The 19,653-nt window shown below is 38.1% G+C and overlaps 1 protein-coding gene across 11 annotated transcripts in view; it reads right to left on the reverse strand.

Annotated features, from left to right (window-relative positions):
- The window catches only part of BTBD10 (BTB domain containing 10), a 91,199-nt gene that overhangs the window by 24,371 nt on the left and 47,175 nt on the right, over window positions 1-19,653 (reverse strand). For all 11 annotated transcript variants that reach the window (XM_055091663.1, XM_055091664.1, XM_028501408.2 and 8 more), the window contains 4 exons: window positions 15,675-15,871; window positions 13,368-13,653; window positions 10,640-10,742; window positions 9,025-9,145 (listed from right to left, as the gene is read on the reverse strand). In XM_055091663.1, the coding sequence (XP_054947638.1) occupies window positions 9,025-9,145; window positions 10,640-10,742; window positions 13,368-13,653; window positions 15,675-15,871 (707 nt within the window). The remainder of the gene's footprint in view (window positions 1-9,024; window positions 9,146-10,639; window positions 10,743-13,367; window positions 13,654-15,674; window positions 15,872-19,653) is intronic.

Here is a 19,653-nt window from a genome sequence, read left to right on the forward strand (position 1 = left end):
ACAAAAGTGAGAGGCCCGCATAACAAAAAAAAAAAAAAAAAAAAAAAAGACAATGAACGTCTTTTTAAAAAACTTTTACTGAAGTATAGTTGATTTACAATGTTGTGTTAATTTCTGCTATACAGCAAAGTGAGTCAGTTATACATATATTCTTTTTCATATTCTTTTCCATTATAGTTTATCACAAGATATTGAATATAGTTCCCTGTGTTATACAGTAGGACCTTTTTGTTTATCCATCCTATATATAATAGTTTGTATCTGCTAGTCCCAAACTCCCAGTCCTTCCCTCCCCCATGCCCCTCTCCCTTGGCAACCACAAGTCTGTTCTCTATGTCTGTGAGTCTGTTTCTGTTTTGTAGATATGTTCATTTGTGTCATATTTTAGATTCCACAAATAAGTGATATCATACAGTATTAGTCTTTTTGACTTACTTCACTTACTATGATAATCTCTAGGTCCATCCATATTGCTGCAAATGGCATTATTTCATTCTTTTTTATGGCTGAGTAATATTCCAGTGTGTGTGTGTGTGTGCGCGCGCGCGCGTGCGCACACATACATACGCACACCATATCTTCTTTGTCCATTCATCTGTTGATAGACAACATTTAGGTAGTTTCTATGTCTTGGCTATTGTAAGTAGTGCTACTATGAACACAGGGGTGCATGTAACTTTTCAAATTAGTTTTGTCTGGGTATATGCCCAGGAGTGGGATTGCTGGATCATATGGCAACTCTATTTTTTTTTTTTGAGGAACCTTCATACTGTTTTCCATAGTGACTGCACCAATTTACATTCCCACCAAGAGTGTAAGAGGGTTCCCTTTTCTCCACACCCTCTCCAGGATTTGTTATCTGTAGACTTTTTAATGACGGCCATTCTGACAGGTGTGAGGTGGTACCTCTAGTTTTGATTTGCATTTCTCTAATAATTAGCAATGATGAGCATATTTTCATGTGCCCACTGGCCATCTGTATGTCTTCTTTGAAGAAATGTCTATCTAGGTCTTCTGCCTGACAATCAACTTTTTTTTTTTTTTTTTTTGCGGTACGCAGGCCTCCCACTGCTGTGGCCTCTCCCGTTGCAGAGCACAGGCTCCGGACGCGCAGGCTCAGAGGCCATGGCTCACGGGCCCAGCCGCTCCGTGGCATGTGGGATCCTCCCAGACTGGGGTATGAACCCGTGTCGCCTGCATCGGCAGATGGACTCCCAGGATCCTCCCAGACCGGGGTATGAACCCGTGTCGCCTGCATCGGCAGATGGACTCCCAACCACTGTGTCACCAGGGAAGCCCAACAACTTTTAATCATGATCTTATTTGACCTCTTGATGGAATGTCTTCCAGGGACCACTCCCTCCTTAAAATACTCTCATCCCTAAGATCTGATACCACCATCCCTGGTTTTCTTTCTCCTCTCTGGCTGTTCTTCTTCAGTCACCTTTGTCAACTTTTTCTCCTCCAGCCTGTCATTAAGTACTGTTATTTCTCAGGGAAGTTCTAAGTTCTTTTTTTCTCTCACCTATGCTGACAATTCTCAAATTTATTCTACTAATTCTGCCTACTATATTCTAGATGCATTATATTCAACTGCCTCCTGGAAATCTTCACTCGGATGCCCCCTCACCGGCACCTCAAACTCAATATACTCCAAATTGAACGTAATCATTTCTGTCTCTCTCTCTCTCTCTGCAGTGTTTTCCAATTCAGTAAATGGCATCACCATCCACTCAAGTTCTCAGAATCATCTCAGAAGAGTGCTAGTCATATAATAGGCTCTTAAATATTTGTAGAATAAATGAATGAATATTTGATTCCTTTTTCATCTCTTAATTCAATCATTCCCCAAGACCTAACAAGTCCACCTCTTAAATACATCTTGAATTGTGTCATTTCCTCTCTGGAAGATGCTGTTTTCCAGAGACAGCTGCAAAATCTCTCATGCCACATGCTTTTCTGCAATGTGACTTTGATATCTCCTCCCAGAAAGAGAAGTCCAATTCCTCTCTCCTTCAATTTAGGCTGGTTGTACTGACTTGCTTGTAACCAGGGGAGCACAGCAGAGGTGAGGGGAAAATGACTTGTGGTTCTGCCTTGGTCTTGGGAATGCTTGCTCTACAGATGCTTCCTCTCTGAACCCAGTCTCCAGGCCTGGAGAAGCCCAAGCCGCACGAAGAGGTCACGTGGAGCTACTCTGTCTGACAGTCTTCACTGAACCCAGACTTTGAGTTGTCCCACTTCAGGTGCAGACATGTGAGTGAAGAAGCCTTCAGCCTTTTCAGTCACCTCATCCTTTCAATTCTTCACAAGATGAGGCCGCAGACATTGTGAAGCAGACATAAGCTATCTCTGTTGTACCCTGTCTGAATTCTTGGCCCACAAAATAAGAATAATCACACTTTATGCTACTAAGTTTGGAATGATCTGTGACAGAACAACAGTTACAACCAAAACACAGTCCAGCCCCACTGCACACCCCCCGCAGTCCAAGTCATCAGTAACTCTAACCCAAACTACTGTAGAACCCATCAGTTGCCTCTGCCTCTGTATAATTCATTTCCCCCACTGCAGCCAAACAAATCTAAATAGGTGTCTCTAGTTTAAACCTTTTATGGCTTGTACTATCCTTAGAATAAAAGTCCCAAATCCTCAACTTGGTCCTTAAGCCTGTTATGTGAAAAAGGAGGTTACACATCAGTGTGCACAGTCCTTTAAATTTTTTTTCTTTAAATACTATCCATATAGTGATGACTCCCACATATAAACAGCCCACACTTCTCTCTTTAGACATGTATACCCAATGCCCTACTCAGCATTTCTACTTGAAGGTCTAATAGGTATTTCAAATTTAACATGTCCGAAATCAAGCTTTTAAATTTCTGCTCCCCATGAAGTCTCTCCCCATCTCAATTAATGGCAACTCCACACTTCCAGGTAAAGTCCTTTTCTCTCTTTCCCACCTCATATTCAACCAGCAAGCAAATCCTTACAACTCTACCATCCAATATATCCAGAATTTGATCACTTCTCACTGCTTCCACCCTGATTTAAGCCACCATCATCTCTTATTTGAATTATGATAATAGCTTCCTAATTACCTCTTTGTGTGTATCTTAATTCTACTTCTAGTCCATTTCCAACCCAATAGCCAACAGTGATTCTTTTAAAGCCTACGTCAGATCAGGAATACAGCACTGCATGAGTCTACATTGAATTCTGTGTGAACAGTGCACCCATGAAATGGTAAAACATGGCAGCCTTACAGATCATATCACTTCTCTGTTCAAAACCCTCCAATGGCTTATCTCACTCAGAGTAAAAGCCAAAAAATAAAGGCCCTACAAGACCTCACTCCCCTGGGCCTCATCTCCTACTACTGACACTCTCACACTCACTCCACTCCAACTATACTAGCCTCTGCTGCTCTCAAACATGCCAGGCAAACTGCTTCAACATTTGCTCTCACTGTTAACCTCTGCTTGGAATTTACTTCAATTTTCCTCTGCAATGAAGGCCTCTCATATTACTCTTTGTCCCTTCCTCACTTTTTTCTCCCTCCTCAGCACATATCACTATCTAACATACCATGGTATTTGTTCATATGTTACTTGTTTACCTTGTCTATTGTCTGTCTCCCCCAGAAGAGTGTAAGTTCCATTAGAACAGAAGTTTTGCCTGGTTTATTCCTGCTGCATCCCCAGAACTTAGCACAGGGCTTGGTACAGAATGTACAGTTAATAAACATTTATTTAGTTAATAAATTTTGTTTTCTCCCTACTTCTCTGGCCTTATATCTCACCACTCACACTCTACCTCATCCACTGTAGCCATGTTTCCCTTCTTTCAGTGCCTTAAGCATGTCATATTCCTTCCAACTTGAGAGCCTCTGCAAATACCATTTCTGCTGCCTGGAGAGCTTCTCACTCTCTTTTCCATTCCCTTAGGTCTCAGCTTTAATGTCACTGACTCAGATAATGATCCTCCATAGCCCCTTTACCATACACCTGTCACAGCATCTCATTTCTTCACTGCATTTTCACAGCTTTTCATTATTTGTTGAATGCCTGTCTTCCCCACTAGACTGTAAACTCCATAAATGCAGGGACAATGTCTGTCTTGTTCATCACTATATGTACTATATGCATGGAACTCATTAAAAGCCTGATTAAGAAGGAAAAAAAATTACACAAGTTAAATAGTAAACTAGAAATACGTAACTGGTAGGTAGGAATTAGAGATAAATAGCTGGAGGGACTTCCCTGGTGGCACAATGGTTAAGAATCCCCCTGCCGGATAGACCTGGAGTCTGTCATACAGAGTGAAGTAAGTCAGAAGGAGAAAAACAAATACCATATGCTAACACATATATATGGAATCTAAGAAAAAAAAATGGTTAAGAAATCCGCCTGCCAATGCAGGGGACACAGGTTCGAGCCCTGGTCTGGGAAGATCCCACATGCCGCAGAGCAACTAAGCCCGTGCACCACAGCTACTGAGCCTGCGCTCTAGAGCCCACGAGCCACAACTACTGAAGCCCAGGCGCCTAGAGCCTGTGCTCCGCAACAAGAAAAGCCAGCTGCAATGAGAAGCCCGTGCACCGCCACAAAGAGTAGCCCCCGCTTGCCACAACTAGAGAAAGCCCGCGTGCAGCAACAAAGACCCAATGCAGCCAAAAATAAATAATACATCTTAAAAAAACAGCTGGACATCTACAGTATATATGTAATATCTGAAGCCACAGTGATGAATGGCATCACTTAGATTAATTGTATAGATTCTGTGAGAGAGAAGGTAGCTGAAGACAGAACAGTTGGGAAGGACCACATTCAACGTATGAAGGATCAGGGAGCAAGTGAGAGGAAAATAAGTAGAAGACCTAAAAGACAGATGTCGAAGAGCCAAAGTCTTGAAGAAAGAGTGACTTAACAGTGAAACCTAAAGGAAATGCCTTTAAAGACAAGGGTACCAGAATTACCACTAAATTTAACGTTGTTGAAAATATTATAGTCAATCAGTAAGACAAAAAGATATAAAAAGTTTTACTTAGAACAGGGTCAATTATCTACCAAGAATATAAAAGAAACAACTGAAAAACTATTAGAAATAAAACAGAGTTTGGTTAGGTGGCTAAACACAAATATACAAAATTCGATAATTTTCTCATATGTTAGCAGTTAGAAAATCTGAACATATTCTACGCACAACAGTAACAAAAATACAAAATACCAAAGAATAAACGTAATAAGACCATAGCAGAAGAAGACATAAAAGAAAACTGAATAAATGGAAAGACATAGCAGTTGGAGGAGGAGTCAGTATAATAAACATGTTAATTCTTGCAAAAAATTAACTTCAAAGAATCAATGAAAAGCTCAAAAGTTTTCAAATGATATATTTTTTTGAATGTCTACAATAGACACAGGTCAGATTTGAGTATGTTTGAGCCTGAGGATTACTCTATACAAAGAGGGAAAGACTAGTGATACTAGAGAAGATGACAATAAGTGCAACAGTGTCCTAAACAATGCATGAGGGATAAAAGAGTTTATTCTTTCAACAAATGTTTACTGAATCCTTACTATGTGCCTGGCACTACGGACACAAAGTTGAAAAGGTATAGTCCCTGTACTCAAATTCAAACTGATTTAATGCTATAAACTGAAAAATAGAGCAAGACTGGGGTTGGGGTGAGAAAGAGAGAGGGAGAGAGAGAGGGAGGGAGGGAGGGAGGGAGGGAGGGGGGAGGGGGAGGGAGGGAGGAAGGGAGATGAGGGGAAGAATCAATTCCTTATCAGTGAGAGCTGGAGAGGAAATCAGACAGACCAGCAGGTAGGGAGTAAGGAAATCAGAGAAACTTCCCTCCCCAATTTCCCCTTTCTCTTCCAAAACAGCCTTTCTCCATTTAGAGATACAAGTTTCCCAAGGAAGGGAAAAGGAAGTCGTCTGGCTTGTTAATAAAGGTGGGGGGAAAAGAGAGGAGACAGAGAGAAAACATACAAGTGTCTCTGTCGTTTCAGTGTCTCTATATTTCTGTGACTCCAAATATAGTCTCTGCCTCTTATCTCCCTTCTCAAACTAAATGTAACTTCAGTTTTTTGATCTTTGTTTACAATCCCACTATCTCCCACGTGGATGGTGCCTTTCTTCCTGGGCCTTCTGAACTGGTCCTTTTGCAAACTTTAAATTTCATTTTCCATACCACTTTCACCCTGGACACTATAATTTCATTTCTCTTAGCCCCAGGCCTTCATTTGTGAGTCCAGCCCTGGTTCTCAAAACCTCTTCTGGATTACAGTGCTTACCTGGTAAGAGAATATGGACAGTGAAGAAATTATAGCCTAGTTGGGGAGCTACCAACCTATCACAAAGTTCCTTCACTATGTGGTAAGCTCTATGACAGAAGATTAACAAGTCATTTCCTCACTGTACTAATCTTTTTGCCGCTAAACATAGCATTCCTTCTGCCTGAAACACGCTTCCTCTTTCCTCTCCTCCAGAAAGCTTCCTCAAGCCCGCACACCTGAGTTAGGTACAGCTCCTACATGCTCATTTAGTACCCTATTCTTCCTCTAACACAATATAATTTACTCATCTGTTTTTCCCACTATACTGCAAGCATGATAAGGACAGGGGTTGGTCTTGCCTTGTTGCTTTTTACATACCTAATATTTAGTATAAAGTGAGTATTCAATAAAAATGCAGAAAATGAGTGATAACTATGTAAACCATTAAATAAGTTATTAAAGCATGCTTTCTAATACAGTTATTCACAATATATTTTCATGTGGAAATATAAAATAGCATGTACAATATGATCCTTCAATATTTTTTTTTACTTTACCTTTATTTCCTAATTTTGCTACTTTTTTTTTTAAAGCAAACCCTTATTTAACACTATGTGTCAAGCACTATCCATTTAATCTTCACAACAACCCTGTGAGGTGTAGTATTACTGTCTCCCTTTTTAAAGATGAGGCAACTAAGAAACAAGGTTTTAAGTAACTTGCCCAAGAAATCCAGGATGCTCTATTCAATATACATTTAGTACTTTTATAATTTTAGGTAAGAGACAAAAAGACATTTTAGTGTAAAGTGCCATTACAATATTCAGTAAAGGCACATATTTGCAGGAAAAAATTCATTTTTGGACTCAAGTCTACACCTACAGTATCCTTTTATATTTTACAAGACCATTTCTATCTCTTCAAATTCTATATAGCTTTGTTGCAATAAAGTCTATGAGAATCTCTAAATTTCCAGTAATACATATTACAAGTAATCTAGAAACACAAGTATTATTTAAAAGGCCAAAAGTCTAGAAAAACCATATTACACATAAATATTCTTACCTTTAATTCCATAACAAATAAATGATACTTAACAGTGATGACAAGGTAAACTATGTCCAAAGGATTACAGAATTAAAATCCATTCATGTATAAGGAATTCTTGTGTTTTTTTATGACAGTCACCAAAATTCAACATTTAATCATATAAAGTTAAATTAAAATGGTCCCATGAATAAAAAAAACACAAAACTTGAAGTCAAAGAATTATAAATTAGAATAATGCTCATGATTTCAAAAAAACATTTTTTAAGATGTGAAAAAACAACTTTGTTCAAGTTTACAGCTGTATGCTTCAGCTGTCCAGCTACTTGACTTTAAACTTTTAAATATCATTTATATAGAAATGGACTCAAAGGTGGACCATCCAAGCCTTTGTCCCTATGGAGACTTTAAAGAATATCTGGCAAAAAGAAAACGGTACTTAGGAACAGACCTAATAAGGCCACTCATTTTCAAGAAGTTAGATCATAATTAAGCATGAAGGTTAGCTACATTTAAATATACAGTAGTTGCCTTACAAATTTAAATAAAATTTCCCATTCACAATTTCTAACACATCAATGTTGAGAAGGTATGACCCCACTCTGCTAAACTACTGTTGAGTTTAGGTAATGAAGTAAAGATAACCATATATCTGGGACTAACATATATCTATAACCACAGACAGCAAACTTTTAAAATGGCTTCCCACATTACATATGATAAAATGTAAGAATATTAGTTTAAAGACCTTCCAAAATCTGGCCCCCCTATTTATTTCCATCTCCTTCCAGTCCCAGTATAGTCTCTGCACCAACTAGGTTATTTCCAAAGTCTATCACTTACATCTGTAATCCCCAAATGAGTAACCTTCCTACTCCATTCTTGCTAAAACATTCCTATTCACTCTTTACTACCTGTCTCCTCTGAACTCTTCCCCAATCCCACTAGCCCACAATGACATCTCCTTCTTCTGAACTTTTCCAACCACTTAATAAGCAAGTCAACATTTGAAAATTCTCATATACATTTTGACTTTTCTGTGTATAATCACCTTTTTTCTTAGGCATGATGTAACAGTGAAAGGGAGGGGTACTAAGGAAGGGAGTGACAGGAAAATACCAATCACAGAGTTAAGATTTCCAAAGGTCTAGGACCCTGCTCTGAGACTATGTTTGAAGTTCTTGGATAAAGTCATTTAACCCTTTGTATAAATGAGGGCTAGGTATTTGGTATTCAATCTAAAATCTTTAATGACAGATACTCTTTTTGAGAATTATTTATATCTTTCATAGTGCCTTAGGATGTTATATTACATGGCAAGTACAAAAAAATTATAAATTTTTGGTTGATGTGATCTGAGGAGTGAAGGCAAATACCACACTTGGCCAAAGCCAGGGCTCCCAAGCTGGGAGATGAAGACAGGCAACAAATGATAGAGGAGACAGTTGAAGAGGAAAACTGGGAGAGACTATAAACAAAAAAATTATTAAAGTTGAAAGAAAGTTTTGGAAAATTACACCAAGAGCTTACAAAGATTTCTGTGGACCTTCACAAATAATCTTCATGGTATTAGTGTTCTAGAATTCAATTAAACAAATACTTGAAGTCTAGGTAAACAGCATTGTTTCAGGCATTTCATTCTAATATATTTTAACTCTACAAACACTCACACACAAAACATCATACTTACTGAGATCTCTACATTTAATAGTACTATATTCAAAAGAGATACAAAGATAGTCGCATGCTTCTCTCAGTTCAGGAATAGATATGCCATCAGGACAACGGATTATTCCTGTTTTATAGTAATCCTGAAATAAAAAGTAAAGAATGCATAAAACATCCTGTGCACGAGGTAGGCAAAACTATTATTAAGGTTGGGCTGGCAGAATTTTCAAAAATCGTGGTACTCTGAGGAACTGTGGAATTTTAAAGTTAGGTGGGACCTCCATTCACCTAACCACTTTTTCATTTTACCAACAAGAAAAATTTATGTCCAAATGGGTTCACTGACTCACCCAGTTATTATAAAATTATTTAACAGCAGAGGTAAGATTAGCACCCAGGTCTCCTCATTACTTATGCATCTCTTCTCTCTATTATATCATGCTAATGCATATGTATTCTCCCCGTTACAAGTTATTTGTCTACATAACTACCATGCATTTAAAAAAAATTTTTTAAGGAAGTTAAATGATATATTTTAAGTTACCTTAAATATTACCTAGAGAATTGAGCAAAATTTAAGGTTTTTAGTAAAGAATTTCAAAATCATACCCAAGTATTCAAATATATGCAAACAGAACACACAATTAGATATTCTTCTTCCAAATACTGTTCTTTGGTGTTGCCCACATTATTACAAACAATAATAGTAATTATTTCCAAAATCTACTTAAAATGCTGTTAGGGGCTGGCCCAGAGCTACAGATAAGTTACTCCATAGCTGAGTAATGGAGTAAACTTATCAACTCCATTGGGGGTCAAATGGCAGTATGGACAGCTGAAAAGGCACTTCCCCCAAAATTAAGATCTGCCTCAAGCTTCTTGAGGTTCAGAGCCACAGCAACATTATTTCTGAAGTTGCTACATGAATGGAAGCAAGACATCTTCTGGTACTTTTCAAAGTACTTGTTAGTACTGATCACTATCAACTACTTTTCCTGTCTGGTACCTCAGGATCCTCCCTCTCCTCTTCCCACAAAACTATTTAAGGAAACCATATTTTCAGACTGTGGCATAAACTGTCACACACTATAAATCAAACCTTTATCACTGATTTAAAATTATAAGTAGGGACTTGTAGTACTAATTCAAATATTCCTCAAAATAAAAAGTTAAAAATTTTTTTTTAAGTTTTAAAACAAAGATGGTAAGAAATACATTTTAGAGATGACTTTTAAATGTTCTTAAGTGTCCATTGTTAGTTATATGCAATAAAATATCAGAATTCCAGTAGCCACATTTATTCTCTGGTAGTAAAGAATTATCAACTTACTGTATTTAATAGAATTAAGGAGGGTGGAGTAATGTGACTATAGAAATGTTACCACTAAACCCTTGAAAGAATTGCCTGTGCAGACCTAAGAGATGAATTATCCCCTATCTTATCTTTATGAAGGTTATAAAATTCATTTATTTATATCATATTATATTTACACACCAAAAAAAGATAAATTGTATTTTTTTTAAAATGCCCCGGATACTTCCATAGAGATATCCAAATAGAACTCTGCTTCCAATCCAAGTACCTAACAAGAAGGGGTCAACTGATTCATTCAATACACATAAGAAAGAGCACTCACCAGAATAGCTCTAAACACAGTAGAGCCAATCCCCTCTGCCACCTCATACTCTCCCTTCTCATTGGGACGTGTAAAGTTATGTTCTCTGCCAGATCCAAACATCCTATGGTAGCAAATAATTGAGAAATATGTCACTAAGATATTCCTTCAAAAGGGAAAATTGTTTTCATGTACAAAAGTAAAAAGGAATTATAATTTAAGCATTAAATTATGTCATTAAATTAGTTCAAGAATGTTTATCAGAAGTTTATTCAGGCAAATGTAATAAATGAAGAAATATTAAAATATGTTTTTGTGCGAGGAAACAGCAGTAAAGATTCGCTATAAGAAAACAAAATAAATTAATAAAATTCAGAAGCTAAAAAACTTTCCAGTCCCTTCACCTCACGGGATTAAAAAAAAAAAAACATCAACCTAGGAGAAATTCTTATACTAATTTTAACCAGAAAAAGAAAGAAAGGAAGGAAGGGATGGAGGGAGGGAGGGGGAGGAGGTGAAGGGGGAGGGGAGGAGAGGGGGAGGGGGAGGGAAAGGGAGGAGGGGAGGGAGGGAAAACTATGTTATCAGTGCCTTTTCCTTAAAACTACTGTCTTCAACGCAGTTATTCTATAAAGAAGCACATATAGTAATCTAAACTAGAAAAAAGTAAAATAAGCATATGCAGATTAGGTTACTTTTCACAATCTTAACTATAAATGTAACAAATTTTGCACAAAATTCTTATACTTGCATTCCAGAACTGAAAAACAAGCAATCAAATGCTGGGGTAGGGAGGAATGACCAAGTTAAGAAGAGAATGAAAATTCTAAATAAATAAGTAACAAGCTCTTAATATTAATTTTTACAAAAAGAAAATACAAGTGAATTTATATTTTTTCAAGTCATGTTGCTGGCCCTTTAACAGTAACTATTTAGAAAAGAGGCAATTTGCAAAACAGGTCCTTCAAAATGAAAAGCTGAATGCATAACTCCCAAGAAAATTTTAAAATTGTGATTAAAGGAATTTGAACCTCTGAATTCAATGATGCCACCATTCCTAAAGTAAATATGGCTGATCTAAGTTTGCTATTCAACAATTTCCCTATTTAAATAGTTCCCTCTTGGCTTCCCTGGTGGCGCAGTGGTTGAGAGTCCACCTGCCAATGCAGGGGACACGAGTTCGTGCCCCCGTCCGGGAAGATCCCACATGCCATGTAGTGACTAGCCCCGTGAGCCATGGCCGCTGAGCCTGCGCGTCTGGAGCCTCTGCTCCGCAATGGGAGAGGCCACAACAGAGAGAGGCCCGCTTACCACAAAAAAAAAAAAAAAAAAACCTTTTTTATTTCAAAGTTTCCAAAAGAATGCCAACTGTTTTTTACAGTTCCTATGAATATTAATTTTCATCCCCAAAGACATGCTTTAGTCAACTGACATGAAAAGAAGCCTTCACTGATTTGGGAAAAAAAGAAGAGAGTCTTTCAGGAATCAAATGTCATGCAATTTTCTCAAATACTTGAAATTTTTACAAAAGGGGAAAGTTATACTTTTTAGATCAATATGGATCACAAACACAAAAAAAATCTTTTGCATTTGTTTTGTTTTAAGAAAAATGTAACCTATCAGTTGAAGAAAAATTTCAAATATCTACTTCTACCTTTTAACTGTGTTCCTTTACAGTTTAGGTAAAAATATAAAGTATTATCAGTGTTCAGTCATACTCCTAAGAGCTCCCATCAACAATCTTCCCTATGCTTCTAATAATACATAAAAGCTTATAGAGTTCAAGCATTTTTTTTTTGTACAGATGTAAAGTCTAGTGCCAATGTTAAAAGGAAATATTTGTCTACTCAAAATGTAAACAGTGTCACATGCTGGCATTTATTCGGTATTCAGAGATACTTACAAATCACACACACACACACACACACACACACACACACACACACACACACACACACAGACGTATGCCAAATAGTTACATATGCAACCTAGCAAAAAACACAAGTTTGTTTTTTTTTTTTTACCTCATGTAAACTTCCATTTCATTTATGTGTCTCCGTTTTATATTAGAATGAATAGAAAAAAGGCACTAATTTTACAATTAAAAGGTGTTTGATCCTAGTTTTGAACACTGTGAAAAATCAAGTCTATATCCTTAGACAGAAGTTCCCATAACTAGTCCATATTGTCTATATCAGTTCTAGATTGTGGTTCCCATAACTAAAAACTTTATATTAATCTATTACTCCAGACTAGTACAGATTAAGAGACAATTATCTCTCCTTCATTCTACTAACTACTTGTTAATATTATTTCTTTTTTAAGTATCTACATCAAACTGATAACTCATGCTAACTTTTCAGCTAATGAAATGCTGATACCTGCTGTATTTGGAGGTTGAATTTGGGAGCCCCAAGTGAAGGAAGCATTATCACTGTTAAATTCACCTTGTTAAATACAATCTATGCTTTCAACCTATAGAGATCTTTTAGTGTCCTGTCTTCATTTAACTAATATATTTGCTATTTCTACTGGTAAAGCAAAGATTATTTGAAATAAAAACAAGTTCAAGATCTGGCTCTACTACTTTCTAGCCAAATTAACTTCAGCAAATTATTTAACCTAGAAAGCTCAGCAGGAACACTGTATTCCACCAGAGAATTACTGTAAAACTTTAAATGAAAAAAAAAAAACCAAAGCAGTGTTAAAGTGCTTTATAATTAATAATACAAAGAACAGCAATACAAACCTGCCCAACATCGTATTTGGCTGTGCAGTAAAAATGGATGGGTCTACAACAAATCTAGTGTTATCCACTATTAGTGTCACTCGTTCTGACGTTCTTACATTCCGAGCTCCTTCTTTTGCATTTTCATACACAAACACCATTTCCCCAGATGTCTTACAGCTACCATCTGAACTTGACTGACTACTGTTTCTGCTGCTGTTCCCAGCACTGCTACTGGAACCACTTGGAGATGCTTTTTGAGGACGAGGACTGCTTGGACGAGAGGAGCTGTGATCTTTTTCACGTTCTGAAATATAGATGTTAAACAAAGTTATGCAAATTTTCTTTTTAAAAATTTGAGATTTATATATATTTTTTAAAACTGTGATTTAGAAAAGCTGTTTTATATCACTGCATTTCTGCTTTTTTGATTTCAAATAACATTTTCACAGATCATATATGTTCATTTATTTTCTAGGAATGAAACCTAAAACATCAAATTGTTTTCTAAAAAAATTAATTTTGTAGACTTTTTAAAAAAGATGTAGAGCTAACTAAAGTTGACCCAGACTAAGATCAAAAGTAAGGTAAATTTTATATTATTGCTCTACTTAAAAATATATAGAAACCCAAAGAGAGGAATATTCTCACAAGTCACATAAATAAGCATTGAAAGTTAGTAAAAGATTAATAACAATTTTAACTCTCCTAAACACTGAAAGTATTAACACTATTCTGAAAACACAAAGTACAAACTTTGGACTCTTACTATGTTAATAAGGAAATCACCAAACCAGCTATTTGTCTCACAAAAGGAAGGTCCCAAAGGAAGAAAAAAATTTCACTGCAGACATTAAGAAGTATATTTATGTTTTCAAATGACTTTTAATGTCTTAGCAAATTAAGTGGTTTTAATAGCTTATGATATACTGCTTTGTTCTCATTCTCATTTTTGAATAAAGCACTACTACAAATTTTATAGGATCATACTATTAGCTATAATTTTAATAGGAAACATTGTTAAAATTCAGAAAATTTTCTTTAGCTGTTCCAATAATCTACAAAGGGGACATTAAAACTAAGATTTTGTGATAAGTTTCCTTTAGAGGCTAGATTACTAAACTTTAAAGGTGACCTAAAAATGTACCTCCATCTCATCAGTTTCATCAGCTTTTGCCAAATTCCTCCATGACTCAAGCTACTTAGAACACTCCGTACAGCTTTACTGGTTATATAATTAGGTTTGCTGTATCTCCAGAGATACCCTGACACCTCCCTTTTATTGCCTATTTCCACAAGGCTGGTAGCATCCCAAAAGTAAAATTTGCTAAAGTAATAAAATAATTTATCTCCTATTCTCTTTCCAGATACTAAACTTTGCATATAACAAACTGTCAACTCTTATACTTTTGTTGGTTTTTAGCTTATCAGTATTAGTCTTTTAAGACCTACTTAGATACTGAAAATGTCGCCACATAATCAGACCCTACTATAAATGATTTTGGTTTATACGAGGTAATCACAAACTACCTCAAATAGTAAGTCAAATTATTTAATTTGCCAATTCTGAGTGGAAAATAAAAATCAGCAAGCTCACAGTGTTTATGTACCTCCACTTCAGACTACTGTTTTATAGTCACACAATCTATTTACCTGGGGTAATAGCATTCAGTTATAGTAATAAGTAGGAAGGAAGAAAAAGACCTGAGCTAGTTGTCAAGAAAAGAAAAAAAAAACCACTTCACACCTTCCTTTTCCTCTTCTGTTTTTTTTAATTAAATTTAAAATATTGTCAAAAATCAAGATAAATTACCTTATGATGGTTACCCTTTCACTTCCTTTTTTAATATGATTAACAAGGATTCTTATCAATAATTCACTACAAACTATTTTAAAATAAACCACTGCTACATATCTCACAAGATAAAAATCACCTGAAAAAAATTTTATATCTACATATTACAGTTTTAAAGGCTGTTCAAATTATTTCTTTTATAAGACTGTCCCAGACTCTTAAAAGAAATTCACTTTTACGTTTCATTTAATAAGTTGTTTTTCACAGCAAGAACCAAGCTAAGCTAAAACAGAAGCAATGAACAGAAGAAGTTAATTTTACTCTGAAGTATTAGGCACAAATCATTGTTATTACTGCATTAAAAAGGTAAATGCATTGGGAATCCCCCGGCGGTGCAGTGATTAGGACTCGACACTTTCAATGCCAGGATCAATCGGGAAACTAAGATGCCACAAACCTCGAGGCGTGGCCAAAAAAAAAAGGTAAATGCATGCTTTTAAAAACCACTGGGAAGCTTAGTTGATTTTACATACCAACATGGTGCTGTCGTGTTGGAGAAGTAACATTTCTAATACAAGGAGTGAGCTGTGATTCTGTTCTTTCGTGAGATGAATCTCGAGATCGGTCACTTGACCTTCGTCTATCTCTTGATCTCTCATGTCCCCCACTAGCACCATGTAGACTCATTTTGGTGTGCTCAACAACTCCTTTAGCAACACGTGAGGGAGCACTGATAAATTAGAAAAGAAAATTAACCATAAAAGTAGAACATGAAATCACAAATGCTTTCCCAAAAAAACCCCAATTAACATAAAGCTACTAATACTCTGAAATGCAAGAATCAAATGTTACTTTACAATTCTGAAACCTAATTTACTTTAAACTTGCAGGTTTTAAAAGTTCTGGACCACTATGTCTTTAAAGATCACATACTCCAACTCAGTCTTTTTTTAAGGATGAGAAAGCCAAAGCCCAGAATGGTTAACTGACTTTTTAGTTAGTCATAGAAGAGGTAGTGGTAGTAGTAATAGCAGCAGCAGCAGCAGCAGAAACCACCCAGATCTCTTAAATATTACTCAAGTGTTCTTTTGATTTCTTTGATTTTAAGGGGAAAAGGGAGGCAAAGAGCACCAGCTTCTGGAACTCTGAGGTATGGGCAAAGTAACTGGTCTCCCTGACAAATAAAATAAGGCTACATGTTAACTCCAACTCATTTTGATTTTGATTGAACCCTCTTCAAAAATTTTAAAAAGCATTTTTCTAAAAAGCTAACAGCACTGACTATGTAAAGTTACAGAATTTAATATTTTGAAAGCATCCTACATAAATTTGCCCATGAGAAGTGAATAACTGGGAATGATGATTAAAATATTCTAGTTGACAGCATTCATTCACACAATTATTTATTAAGTTATATGTGCTATGTGCACAATGCTGTGCTACATGCCAAGAAAGAAGCAGCTCCCTCAGGGAGCTTATGATTTAAGTGTAACAGTTATATACATGGACATGCAGAAATGTAAACAATTCAAGAGCTATCCCAAATTTCAAATATAAAATGACTAAATGCATCTCAAATATATAACTAATAAATGAGTGATAGATAATAAATGCTTTAAGTTCTCACATGAAGAAGACATCACTGTAAATCACTGGTGAATCAGGCACTAACAAATAGATAAGATTTTAATAATCAGAATACACTGCAAGTAGGAAAACTGACAGGAACAAAAATGAGAGCCTGACCTAAGGCAGGTGGAAATTTACCACCTTAGCAAACAAAACGCATGCTTCATAGTTTAAAAATATTAAAGTGCTTTTTAGAAACAGAAGAAACAGGAATAGAAAGAACTTCAAGGCTTTAGAGTAATAAAGACTTAGAATCAATTGTCCTTTAATATTTAATTGCTCAACATGTTGAATGTTACTTAACATTGTGGAACCTTCATTTCCTCATCTGTAAGCTGTAGATTCTTTTTACTTTCTAAGTTTAATATGAGGAATGAAGTATAATAAGCTGACCAGCAATGTGCCTGGTACAATAGAATCACCCATTAAATGTCAGTTTATTTAGTTATAGCAGGTGAAGATAATAAAGTTCAAAATCACAAGACTTGCTCAGAGTCACAAAGAATTTAGTGGATACCCTATTAACACTGTAACCTAACCCTTTCAATTCATTCCAGTGCCCCCTCCACAATGTTACCCTGCTCTCCTTCACCAAAACCACACTAGTTAAAAATTTAATCTTCAAAGAAGAGAAGATGGCGGCAGAGTAAGACGCAGAGATCACCTTCCTCCTCACAGATACATCAGAAATACATCTACACGTGGAACTGCTCCTATAGAACACCCACCGAACGCTGGCAGAAGACCTCAGACCTACCAAAAGGCAAGAAACTCCCCAAGTACCTAGGTAGGGCAAAAGAAAAAAGAATAAACAGAGACAAAAAAAAATAGGGACGGGACCTGCACCAGTGGGAGGGAGCTGTGAAGGAGGAAAGGTTTCCACACACTAGAAGCCCCTTCGCGGATGGAGGCTGCGGGTGGCAGAGGGGGAAGCTTCGGAGCCACAGAAGAGAGCAGAGCCACAGGGGTGCGGAGGGCAAAGCAGAGAGATTCCCGCAGAGGATTGGTGCCGACCGGCACTCACCAGCCCGAGAGGCTTGTCTGCTCACCTGATGGGACGGGCGGGGGCTGGGAGCTGAGGCTCGGGCTTCGGTCCGATCGCAGGGAGAGGACTGGGGTTGGCAGCGTGAACACAGCCTGAAGGGGTTAGTGCACCACGACTGGCCGGGAGGGAGTCTGGGAAAGGGTTTAGAGCTGCCGAAGGAACAAGAGACTTTCTCTTGCCTCTGTTTTCTGCGCGAGGAGAGGGGATTAAGCGCGCCGCGTAAAGGAGCTCCAGAAACGGGCGCAAGCCGCGGCTATGAGCGCGGACCCCAGAAACGGGCATGAGACGCTAAGGCCGCTGCTGCAGCCACCAAGAAGCCTGTGTGGGGCAAAGCAGAGAGATTCCCGCAGAGGATTGGTGCCGACCGGCACTCACCAGCCCGAGAGGCTTGTCTGCTCACCTGATGGGACGGGCGGGGGCTGGGAGCTGAGGCTCGGGCTTCGGTCCGATCGCAGGGAGAGGACTGGGGTTGGCAGCGTGAACACAGCCTGAAGGGGTTAGTGCACCACGACTGGCCGGGAGGGAGTCTGGGAAAGGGTTTAGAGCTGCCGAAGGAACAAGAGACTTTCTCTTGCCTCTGTTTTCTGCGCGAGGAGAGGGGATTAAGCGCGCCGCGTAAAGGAGCTCCAGAAACGGGCGCAAGCCGCGGCTATGAGCGCGGACCCCAGAAACGGGCATGAGACGCTAAGGCCGCCGCTGCAGCCACCAAGAAGCCTGTGTGCAAGCACAGGTCACTGTCCACAACGCCCCTCCCGGGAGCCTGTACAGCCCGCCACTGCCAGGGTCACGTGATGCAGGGACAACTTCCCTGGGAGAACGCGCACGGTGCGCCTCAGGCTGATGCAACGTCATGCCGGCTTCTGTCACGTTGGCTTCTGCCGCTGCAGGCTAGCCCTGCACTCCGTGCCCCTCCCTCCCCCCGGCCTGAGTGAGCCAGAGCCCCCGAATCAGCTGCTCCTTTAACCCCGTCCTGTCTGAGCGAAGAGCAGACACCCTCAGGCGACCTAGAGGCGAGGCCAAATCCAAAGCTGAACCCCAGGAGCAGTGAGAACAAAGAAGAGAAAGGGAAATCTCTCCCAGCCGCCTCAGAAGCAGCAGATTAAAGCTCCACAATCAACGATGTACCCTGCAGATGTGGAATACCTGAATAGACAACGAATCATCCCAAATTGAGGAGGTAGACTTTGGGAGCAAGATATATTATTTTTTTCCCCTTTTTCTCTTTGTGTGAGTGTGTATGTGTATGCTTCTGTGTGAGATTTTGTCTGTATAGCTTTGCTTTCACCATTTGTCCTAGGGTTCTGACTGCCCCGGTTTTTTTTTTTTTTTTACTTTTTAAATTTTTTCTTCTTAATAATTATTTATTTTAATAACTTTATTTTATCCTCTTTCTTCCCTTCCTTCCTTCCTTTTCTTCCTTCCATCCTTCCTTTCTTCCTCTCTTCCTTCCTTCCTTTCTTCGGTTTTTTTTTTTTTTTTTTTTTTTTTTTTACTTTTTAAATTTTTTCTTCTTAATAATTATTTATTTTAATAACTTTATTTTATCCTCTTTCTTCCCTTCCTTCCTTCCTTTTCTTCCTTCCATCCTTCCTTTCTTCCTCTCTTCCTTCCTTCCTTTCTTTCCTTTCTATTTTTTCTCCCTTTCATTCTGAGCCATGTGGATTAAAGGCTCTTGGTGCTCCAGCCAGGCGTCAGGGCTGTGTCTCTGAGGTGGGAGAACCAACTTCAGGACACTGGTCCACAAGAGACCTCCCAGCTCCACATAATATGAAACAGTGAAAATCTCCAAGAGATCTCCATCTCAACACCAAGACCCAGCTTCACTCAACGACCAGCAA

The sequence above is a fragment of the Physeter macrocephalus genome, chromosome 16 (assembly GCF_002837175.3).
Source record: "Physeter macrocephalus isolate SW-GA chromosome 16, ASM283717v5, whole genome shotgun sequence".
Taxonomy (NCBI): domain Eukaryota; kingdom Metazoa; phylum Chordata; class Mammalia; order Artiodactyla; family Physeteridae; genus Physeter; species Physeter macrocephalus.